At 34.9% G+C, this 10275-nt stretch overlaps 1 protein-coding gene across 2 annotated transcripts; it reads left to right on the forward strand.

Moving 5' to 3' along the window:
- The first annotated feature begins 983 nt into the window (after window positions 1-983).
- Window positions 984-10137, forward strand: LOC127844441 (uncharacterized). Of its 2 annotated transcripts, none has more exons than XM_052374645.1 (11): window positions 984-1034; window positions 1317-1391; window positions 2884-3056; window positions 3344-3494; window positions 4116-4282; window positions 4622-4761; window positions 5901-6190; window positions 6581-6639; window positions 7977-8211; window positions 8605-8712; window positions 9351-10137. In XM_052374645.1, exons 1-11 carry the CDS (start codon window positions 999-1001, stop codon window positions 9615-9617), a joined length of 1701 nt encoding a protein of 566 aa, XP_052230605.1. In that variant the 5' UTR covers window positions 984-998; the 3' UTR covers window positions 9618-10137. The 2 variants fall into 2 exon arrangements, with proteins under 2 accessions (XP_052230605.1, XP_052230606.1); XM_052374646.1 differs by having other exon boundaries at window positions 1025-1169.
- Window positions 10138-10275: the final 138 nt, after the last annotated feature.

The following is a 10275-nucleotide window of genomic DNA, read 5'->3' on the forward strand; positions in this document are numbered from 1 at the left end:
CACAAACTGTATTGATGTCGAGAATTGAGTGTAAAACTGTTCTATCTATTAAGCCTTTTCATTAGAAATAAAATTGTTTCATGCAGTAAAACAGTGTTACAAAGACGCGGATATGTTTCCAATGTTCTGGTGGTATACTCAAATCAGCCAATGGAATAAATGAAGTGTATTTATTCGTACCTAGCCGCGGGAAATTTTATTTGAATTTTATTGGACACTTACAAAGGTCAGGTAAGGTGAAAAGCTGGCTTAATACAGCTTACGCCGAAAAAACTTCGGCGGTATGCGTGTATGTATGTGTGCTGCATACATTATATTCGATTCAAACGGAAATACACTCTATATCACATGCATTGTATTAAATAATAGGATATTACACACTCATAATGCATTTGGTAAATGAAAAAGTTCATATAACAATCTTCATTGTCTTAGGATGAAACAATGTATGGCACAAACAATATGTGAACAAATTTGGGAAAGCGGTTGAAGATATAGCCATATATACACGCTTTATATATATGTAAACACTTTAAAGTGATTATGTTAGATCAGATATATCATTAATTCTAAAGACATAGAATACGGTTTGGTGAATACGGGCCAGATAATTTGTATGGGGTTTCACTACTGATCTATTCCATAAAACTTTGAATACCAGTATTCATTTTTGAATTACGATAACAGAATATCAAACAAAACCTGTAAGCGTTGATAGTAGTCAAAGGGACATACCAATACTAAAGGCCATTTTAGTCTTTATGCTCACATTAACATCGATGCTGTTTAATGTGTTGTTTGTTGTGTCTTTTTCATTTGTTTTATAGCAGAATGTTTTGGTGTTATATTCGCATATTGTAACACTGCGTTGAAATGATGCAATCACTGCATATAATTTTATCATTAAACACATGTACATTTTGGCTGACAAGTCGACCTAATCATTTCTTTACATTCTTACATGCGATTCAACAATCTTAAGTAACTATTATCACGATATGGTGTGTATAAGTCATGTGAATCAAGCCATCCAGGTATACGATACGATAAAGAGACGATTAACGATTATATGAAGTTGACATACACATAAACTTTTAACAACGGTTGCTGGTAATTGGAGGTGGACACTATTCTTTCAGTCAATAGGAAAATAACACTCACCGTTTAATGTAAGTGCAAGTCTCATTTATTTAATATTAAGGCGGTGAACACAGCCAATGGAATAAGTTAGACAGTGGAAATCACGGTAACATATCAGCAGCAGATATTTATTGATAAAATTTACACTGCAAACGGGATATTTTGTGTATTTTCAGATGTCAGTCATTCAGTTGGTGTGGATACCTATTTCACTAACTTTGAGTGTCATTGAAAAGTTTCTATTCGTTTTAGTAAGTATCTTTAAATTGCAAAGTTGTAAAACCTTAAGAAATTAAAACTGTACGAGGGTTGTACGTCATGTTTATACACAGACTTTGATAACTTTTTTACACATTAATCAATTCCGATTAAGTGCATGATACATATGCTTTGAAATTTACTTAATCAGAGTCTTATGCCGTTGAAAACCTATTTTATAGGGAAATCAAGATAGCATAACCATGTTTTATGTTTTTTTAATTAATATTACCATATACAGTTTGATAAATATGCAAACAAGCGAGACACTTAACACATTTGGTATGATGCTAACAGACGGTACAAAGTGAAATCGTTTTTTTAAATCATTTCGGTCGCGTCATTTTGCTATTTGCATTCAACTATATCAAATCGGTGTCTAAACGTAACACAAGACAAGTTTTCGGAGTAGATTTGACGGTTTGTTATTTTGTGGACCCTCAAATAATCAAATATTTATTTATTTAAACATAATCAATTTGGAGTCTGAATATAACTCATGTAGCTTTTAAAAAATAATCATAGGTACACCGATACAGACAAGAATAGGATTTGAAAACGCTGGGTCGAGATCAGACCTGGGTCGGACAACCAATATCGCGATTTGATCAAGGAAAAAATGTTTGAACCACAAACTACGTATACTAATTTGTACATGAAATGAATTGAATTTTTAAAGATTTCTCAAGATAAACATTTAAGTTCATAACCATACCCCATACAGCATATAGAGTATTAGTATATATGTCGATGCATATATGTTTAATGTTATTTTGACGTCAGCAATTTATAACAGCTTAATATCTGTGGACATGTATATGCTCCAAGACCGTAAGTTTTCTTTAAATCCGTGTATATCAATTTGTTTTAATGTTTAAAGTAACATAATTATTTTTCAAGGAAAAAGCATGAAAATAATTACATATTTTTCATACCAAGCTATAAAATGAGATTGTGAACTTACTTTCTGGACAGCCTTCCTATGCAAATTTCATTTAAATAGTCGAGAGCAAAACGTCACGAGATTTGTCGAAAACACACGGACGACTGAATATCGTGAAAGTTGTTGATCATCATACACTTATTACACAGTTTCAGTCCATCAAAAAATGAAATAGACCAGTATACATATTAAAGGCGTTTATACGAGTATTAATATATTACTGTATATGCGAAGAAAATTTTAGTTCTCACTTTAAACACGTATGTCATGTTTTTGAACACGCTTTATTTTGTGATTCATTATTAAATTCACATTAAACGTGTATAAACACGTGCACATGAAAATCTATAATACCGTCCGAACTAATTAAGTCGAAATAAATTGAAACTTAGTTTTGAGAAATTGTTAGCGCTTGATTTCGTAGTATAAATTGTACTGTGTTGAGATTTGTTTTACCAGATCTTTCTAACGATTCAAACATTTATTAAAAGAAGAGGAAACTTTTGTCTTTTCACCGTCAATGTTTACGTATTTATCCGCAGATTAACTGGTATGATGCCTACTGCTACTCTCCACTGCAGACGACATTGTCACCTCTGGTTGCTAGGATACCCCGCGCAATTGAGGTTAAAGGTCACAAGGTCAACGTTTTCACAGCTAACATAGCATCATGGACAAGGACGTTTCTTGTCATCCCAATAGCGTGGTGTCTCAAGTAAGTACATAAATAAACTTCCGATACTTTTTGGTTTACATTTCCTACAAAAGTTCTAATAAAATTTGACGTGTAACATACACCTTGCGTGTCTGAAATTTACTATAATTAAGAGCGAATGTTCACGAGATCCTTTTGATGTCAATATCGTTACAATCTGCAAAATATTGATTGTGTAATTAAAAAAGACTTTCATTTACTATCAGATTGCAAACAAACGGATATACATTTAAATCAGTTGACATAGTAACGAAATTAACTGGACCGCTATTTTGTTCGCTGTCTAGGTACAACCATCCTGTAATCGCGTTCCTATGCGTCCTGTTCCACGATTTCCTCGACCACCTGGACGGCATTGTTGCCAAGGTGCAGAAGTCCGTCTATGGTCAACTAGATGATCCATTGCTAGGGGGGTTCATGGACGCTTTCTGTGATAAGGTTGTCATTTTATGAGTTTGTATGTAACCAATGGAATAAACTTTTTTTCGAGATCGCCTGCGGAAAGCTTGATATAAACGTCACAATAGCCAATTGAATGTACGTCCGTGCGTTTGTCAGTGCGTGCGATAGTCCGTACTAGTTTTTCGGGATTGCAATTTTGTCAATCGTCATACAATGTTTCAATTTTAAGGCAGTCAAGTTAGTTTCGCACATTAAAACTTAGAAAGAGCTCAAGCGTCAAGCATGTACATGGTGAAGCTTATAAAATATTTTGCAAGCACGTTTGATAAGGATCTCGACATGTTTGCCGACATGCATCTACATGACAATGTTTTAGTTAGTGTTGTGTTGTTGTTCGTTTATATTATGAACAAAATATATTTTAATACATCAAAAAACATTGTAAGACATTACATATTTTACTAACAATTTATACCCCTAATTGATGTAAAGAAACTCTTTCCAGTTCTTTTGTAAAGGGGAAATAGTTATAACGAGGTGTAATACTTAGTTGCACTTAGATAATTTTATTTTAATGTGTTTTTAATTTTAATTTTTATGTCTGCTGGCAAAAAAGAGTGCATTGAAATAAATGAGATACTTTTCTTGCAATTACAGATTGTTAACTGCTTGGCCCTTTGGTCAATCCTGTTGGTGACCGATTTCAGTCAAATGACAACTCAACAATGTTGGATGTTTGTAAGCGCATGTACCGTAATAATTGCGTATGAATTCGTGCTAGGTGTTGTACGAGTCCAGGACTACTTTCAAGCATTTTATTCGAGGTAAACTGTAACGCTTTTAATTGAACTATTGCTATCTATTTGGTCAATATCTAAATTGATTATATAGTAATGCTAGTTATTTGAACTTATTGGACACATCGCATTAGATTGTTCATTTTCTTGTGCATTGCAAATATTATAATTTCTTCAAAACTTCATTATATCTGTATATCTCTTCCATACCTAATAAAGCTGAATTATATCAAACACACACTTTAGCAAACATAGGAAATTTTACATCGTAAGTTTTGGGATACTATTAGAAATGACTTTTTTTTAAACCACATGCCTACACTTAATGTACTCCAACGTATGTAATAAGATACATACTTCCTGCAGGAAATACGAGAGTAAGACCACAGAATCGACTCCCAATGTTGCGGCCGTCATGGAAGGCAAACTGAAAGAGAAATTGGAATCCATGGGGATAGCGTTCTTGTGCATGGCTCAAACGAGCACTAATCCTTGCACCTCTACATGTAAGAAGCAATGTATAAGCAGCTTTCCTGTGCAGACCCAGTCAGACGTCCATTATTGTACCTTTTCATATCAGTTTTGCATGGTCATATTATGAATTTCTCAGGTCAGCAACAATAATATAATAGGTTAAAAACACCATTCATTTTTTCATTAAATACTTTGTGATATAATATGAAAAACCAATGGGGAAATAATGCAATATATTGCTGACAGAATCATATTTGCAAGATAAATACGTTCTGTATTACTTATACCCCCAATACACCGACTTCGTTAGAAGTACGTTTTGAAAAATGTGACTAAACGGGCTCGAACTATGTGAGAACGGAGTGATCGTAGTAGCAACGTTTTACGAACTGTCTTCGAACTTTGTGGACGCCCTGGAACGGGGTTGAACGGGAGAGGTGTTTCAGAACTTTGAGCCTACTCAAAATTTTCTTCCGATCATCCCGTTCTACAATTAAACGTAGTTACAACGTACTGGAAACGGAATGGAAGTACTAAGAACGGATAGGTGTTATTAAGGTCGAGTTGGGAACGTGCTAGAACGAAGTGCGATCGGACCGAAACTACCTGTACGATGCCACACAGATCGAGTCCGTTTCTGGTCCGTCCAATCCGTTCTCAGACAGACCGACCTCGTTCGCACTACGTCTCAAGTATGATCTTGTTTCGTGAAAATAAATAGAAACTAAAAGATAAGTTCTTACAACGTTTGAAACACGTTCTATGTTGTATCGTTAAATGTAGAATAGCCATTACAGCCGCCCCTACTCAATGATATTTCGGGAAGTTAAACAATGGAGGTCACTGTGCAGTTGCATCTCAAATCGATTTGCGGTTCTTAAAACTCCGTCTGTTGCCACAGTCTAAAAGCAGTTGTGTTTCATATTATGACTGTATACATGTGTATAATGTATTAGGTGTGTACACTACCAAGACCTATGAACATTTTACCAAAGAATAAATTGTTCATACATTTATTAAGTTTTTTTTAACCTTTAAACAGTAAGAATAGGTCAATACTTGTAGGTATTCATTAAGAAGCGCCTTACCCTAAAGTAATACAGACCTTAAAAATTTCTTTCAGAAAAAAAAACACACGCAACATATCTGACATTTACATATGTTCTTTCAGCTGGAATAACTGGTATCGTGTGCCTACTGTTATCAATACGTCTAGCCCATGCAAGTCTGGAGCACAAACTCAAACCTAGACGCTCCAAGGCTGTGTCGTCAACAGAAACAGAGCGGGCTCTGGTTCAAAGCACTGATGTGCGTCAACTTACAACTTCGGTTAAGAGTAGCAGCCCTAGAGAAGAGCCATTGTTTCCAGATATTAAGAGAAATAGCGGAGAACGTCTTAACGTCATTCCTACGGATTCAATTAAAGTCCCTTCTTTGAGGAAAAGAGTCAGCATTGCATTGGTAAGTACATAAACAGTTCACATACACTAATTTGAGACAATATACAACGATAAAAATTCGCTTTTTCAAATGTATGTTTGACATTATGTTTATATAAGTAATACCGGTGAAATAGATTTACTCTTTGATATGATTTCCACGTGTCGTGAATAAGATATAATTTTACCAAACAAATTCTACATGCGTAAAATTATAAACAAACTTTTAAACCACCTTTTTTATACTTATGTTCGCAAATATAAACACTTAAATACCATATAACGCATAAAGCAATTCCATTAGCTACCCTTTATAAAGTGTTCGTTCTATTCTACAAGTACGGTACTCCAATTTAAAGGTAAATAAATAAAAGAATTGAAGCTGACGAGCTTTATATGCTTATATTTCTAGCTCGACGATAGCACTCAGACCTATGAAGAAGACAATACGAGAAATAAAGAGGATACAAGGTACTACAACTCAAACAACATTAAATTAAATATATATATGAATCTATATGCACTTTATGATAGTTTAATTTGTTGATCATCATAAATTGCATCTTTTACCTAACTTAATTCACAGAAATCCGCTCCAATTTATAGCATTCGTCCCACATTTAAAGTATTTAACCAGTTTTTATTCATAGACTTTATACACTGTTCATGTTAATATTATTTAGTTTTCCTGTGACCACAAAGACCTAAATACATGTATGACAACATGGAAGGTAGATGTTTCCGCATTTACACCACACCGGTCTAACTGTTGTACTAGTGTTCAATACTTGACTCCAGAAACAGTATTAAGAAGAGAAATTCGGATATAATAGTCATAAAGAAATGCCCTATAATTTATATATATGAAAGTGTTTGATACTAACAGGCAGTTACACTGACGTATATACCGTTTTACTTAAAAGGCATCAGCAGTAATAGTATAAATAAAGAAAAAAATACGATAAAAAGTTCTCCAAACGTTATCATATCACCGATGTCATTATTTTCCAAAGATAGTGTAAATGTATGAATGTTGATTAATAATTATTTTTTAAATGTATAACTTACATTCATTGCGTCACAATTGTTGGGCGTATGGAACCAACCCCGTCCATTTCCTGATTATAACACGTCCTTGGGGTCTATGGATAAGTATTGATAACTCTTCGCGACTGACGTCTGATGCTGAGACTTTCATTTGGACTTACTGAACGTATTTACATACGACTTTGAGGTGAAATAGATACTAGACTTAAAATTTCGAAATTACTTTAATCCTATATAGCTTATATGTGTATAATAATATAACTTTTGAATCTCGTTGAGCCTTATGGGAGTCAATATCAACTTTGACTAAGCATGATAAGTTGCCCGACAATAAACCTACATGCAATAATTAGTACACACGGAGCCTCATTAAGCATAAGATAAGGGTTAATATTTGTGTCTTGTTCTGAGAAAACTGGGCTTAATGCATGTGCTTAATGTGTCGTCTCAGATTAGCCTGTGCGGTCCGCACAGGCTAATCAGGGACGACACTTTCCGCCTAAACTTGATTTTCGGTAAGGAGGGACTTCCTTGAAACTAAAAATACCATTAAAACGGAAAGTGTCGTCCCTGATTAGCCTATGCGGACTGCACAGGCTAATCTGGGACGACACTTTACGCACATGAATTAAGCCCAGTTTTTTTTCAGAACAAGACACATTTCACTATTCTCCAAATGAATCCGTCGGTTTAGTTAACAAGGCTCAACATGAATAAGCTCGATAATTATTATGATAATACTGGTACTTTACAACTAATAGAGACGAAAACGGGGAGTCAGATGTGAACGACGCAGACGACGATGATGAAGGCGAGAAATCTGACGTCTCTTCGGAAAAGGAAGCTCCGCGAACTCTGATGCGGTCCCATTCTGTACCAACGTGGAAGATAGGCAGTCTAAAGACGGTGGACAAGGTCTATACGGTGGGCTGTTTTGACTTATTCCATGACGGCCATAGAATCCTGTTGGAACGACTGAGCCAGTTGGGAAAACAGGTATGTAATTGAGAAATGTCAGAAATAAGTACGTTGGTTTCGTTAACGAAAAGTGACATACTCATTTCTAATTTTGTAGGAGTACTCAAATGGAAGATAAGTCAAATGAAAGCGTTATTGAGGTGTTTTTTATGTAGCCTGTTAAAAAATATCTTCTGTTTCGATTTGCTCTAGGTTTGTAGCGAGTGGTTTAGACTAACAGTTGAATATACGCAACTGTGCATCATGCCAATCTAGTCATTATGACAGAACCGTTGATCAAACGTGATCAATATTATAAGCAATTTCTAATATACGTAACATCTGGTGAATGGTTAAATAAACGAATCATAATTAATTATAAACACTTTTTAAATTGCACGATAATTCTTATGCGTCACTTTGGCTACACAGGTGATTGTGGGCGTCCATGACAGCCGTAGCATTTTCAAACTCAAGAAAAAGGTCCCTATCGATAGCACTACCAAGAGGATGTCGAACGTCAAGAAACATGCCTCCATGGTAAATGGCCTACTCATTTCACTAACCCATTCGCACATTGCATGCCAGATAACGAATATTGTTACAAAGCTGAAATATAATTTAGGGGTGTATGACTAGTTTTGCATTTATACCATTTAACCATTAATAAGATATAAAGCAACAACGTAGTAATGTACATACCGTGTATGGAAATTCAGTTTTTTTTTCGGGGGGAGGGCGGCTAGTCTATTGTGTGTTCTTAAATGTAGTGACTTTTGTGTCTAAAATCAGAAAATCGATGGCAGAAAAATTACGTTATTAAGCTCTCATAAGCTTACGCCGATCAGATAAGATTATTTACTGTATATTAATTAAGCGGATCAAAATGAAACCTGTAGCAATACATGAGTGTCTGTGGGCGTAGCGATGTATATGTAATCTGTTGCACTCATAGAAAAGAGATGAGATATGCTGACATTGTTAAATATCCTTACTGATAGGAATTCGGCAAAGTCGTCTGATACAGTATTTTAGCAATACGCATTCGACATGCACTTTATAAATTCTTTTCGGCATTGTGAAGTTCACAGATAATACGAAACAATACATTTATAATGCGATTTCTCTCCTGCAGGCTAACCAGGAGTTTCGCCGTGTTAAAGGTATTACCATTTCAGGTGTTCTGCATCCACGGGACCGATCCGACGCCCTATCTGAAGTGCATGTACGACGCCGACGAGATCTGCGACAGCATGTACGTGCGAGGAGACGACATGCCGAACTTTCCAGCCAGAAAATTCATCGAGTCAGTGATGCCGATCCATTTCTTGCCGTATTCCGAGTTTATTTCCTCAACGAAAATACGAAAAGAATTCTACAACGCGTCCATGTTCGGTCCCCATGTTAATGACGTCGATGCCGATCATGCGTCTATGTTCTATTAAAGCAGGGGTCATATCAAAAAAGCTCCTCAGAGAAAATTGAAGAAAATATCACTTAATGTTTATCGTCATTTTTCAATTTCTTCAATAAAAAATTGAATAAACAAGTAAAATATAATCTTTAAAAATCTTATATTTTTGTATTGAATATATATTTAAACAAAATGTATTTATTAATATAAAGAGATCTTGTCGATGCCCTCCGATGTCGCAAAAGTAAAAAGCCTTGAAAAGCACAATATCGCTTTAAACATTTGGATAATAAGTGCCAACCTGGCGCTTGATTTCTTCTTAGTGTTATCTTGACTGGAATACCTTATTCAAGTTTGTTCAATTGCACGAATGGTATTTCCGGCGGCTTAATAAACTATAGTTTAGATTTAAAAATGTTTGTGCTTCAAATAGGCACACGACCTTTTCAAAGCAAACAGGTACATGCAATTTATACCTCCGTATACAATATGAATTACATGTATTGTGTTTCGTATTTTTTTGTTTTATATTAAAAACCAATTCAAATTTACACATTATGTTTAGCGATATATTGGTTAGTTAACTCATGGAATAGCAAGAAACTTGTTAGTGTTTAGGCATGATGAAATGAAAGTACAAGTTTCAATTAAATCCCATCTTGGCAACAAGATTTCAGATCAAAGATTCA

The sequence above is a fragment of the Dreissena polymorpha genome, chromosome 9 (assembly GCF_020536995.1).
Source record: "Dreissena polymorpha isolate Duluth1 chromosome 9, UMN_Dpol_1.0, whole genome shotgun sequence".
Lineage (NCBI taxonomy): Eukaryota > Metazoa > Mollusca > Bivalvia > Myida > Dreissenidae > Dreissena > Dreissena polymorpha.

Excerpts from the sequence above, each read along its gene's own strand:
- LOC127844441 (XM_052374645.1), top strand. The coding sequence starts at position 999 with ATGGTGTGTATAAGTCATGTGAATCAAGCCATCCAG. Across the intron at positions 1,392-2,883 it reads AAAAGTTTCTATTCGTTTTA|ATTAACTGGTATGATGCCTA; the intron begins GTAAGTATCTTT and ends ATTTATCCGCAG. Across the intron at positions 6,191-6,580 it reads AAAGAGTCAGCATTGCATTG|CTCGACGATAGCACTCAGAC; the intron begins GTAAGTACATAA and ends TTATATTTCTAG.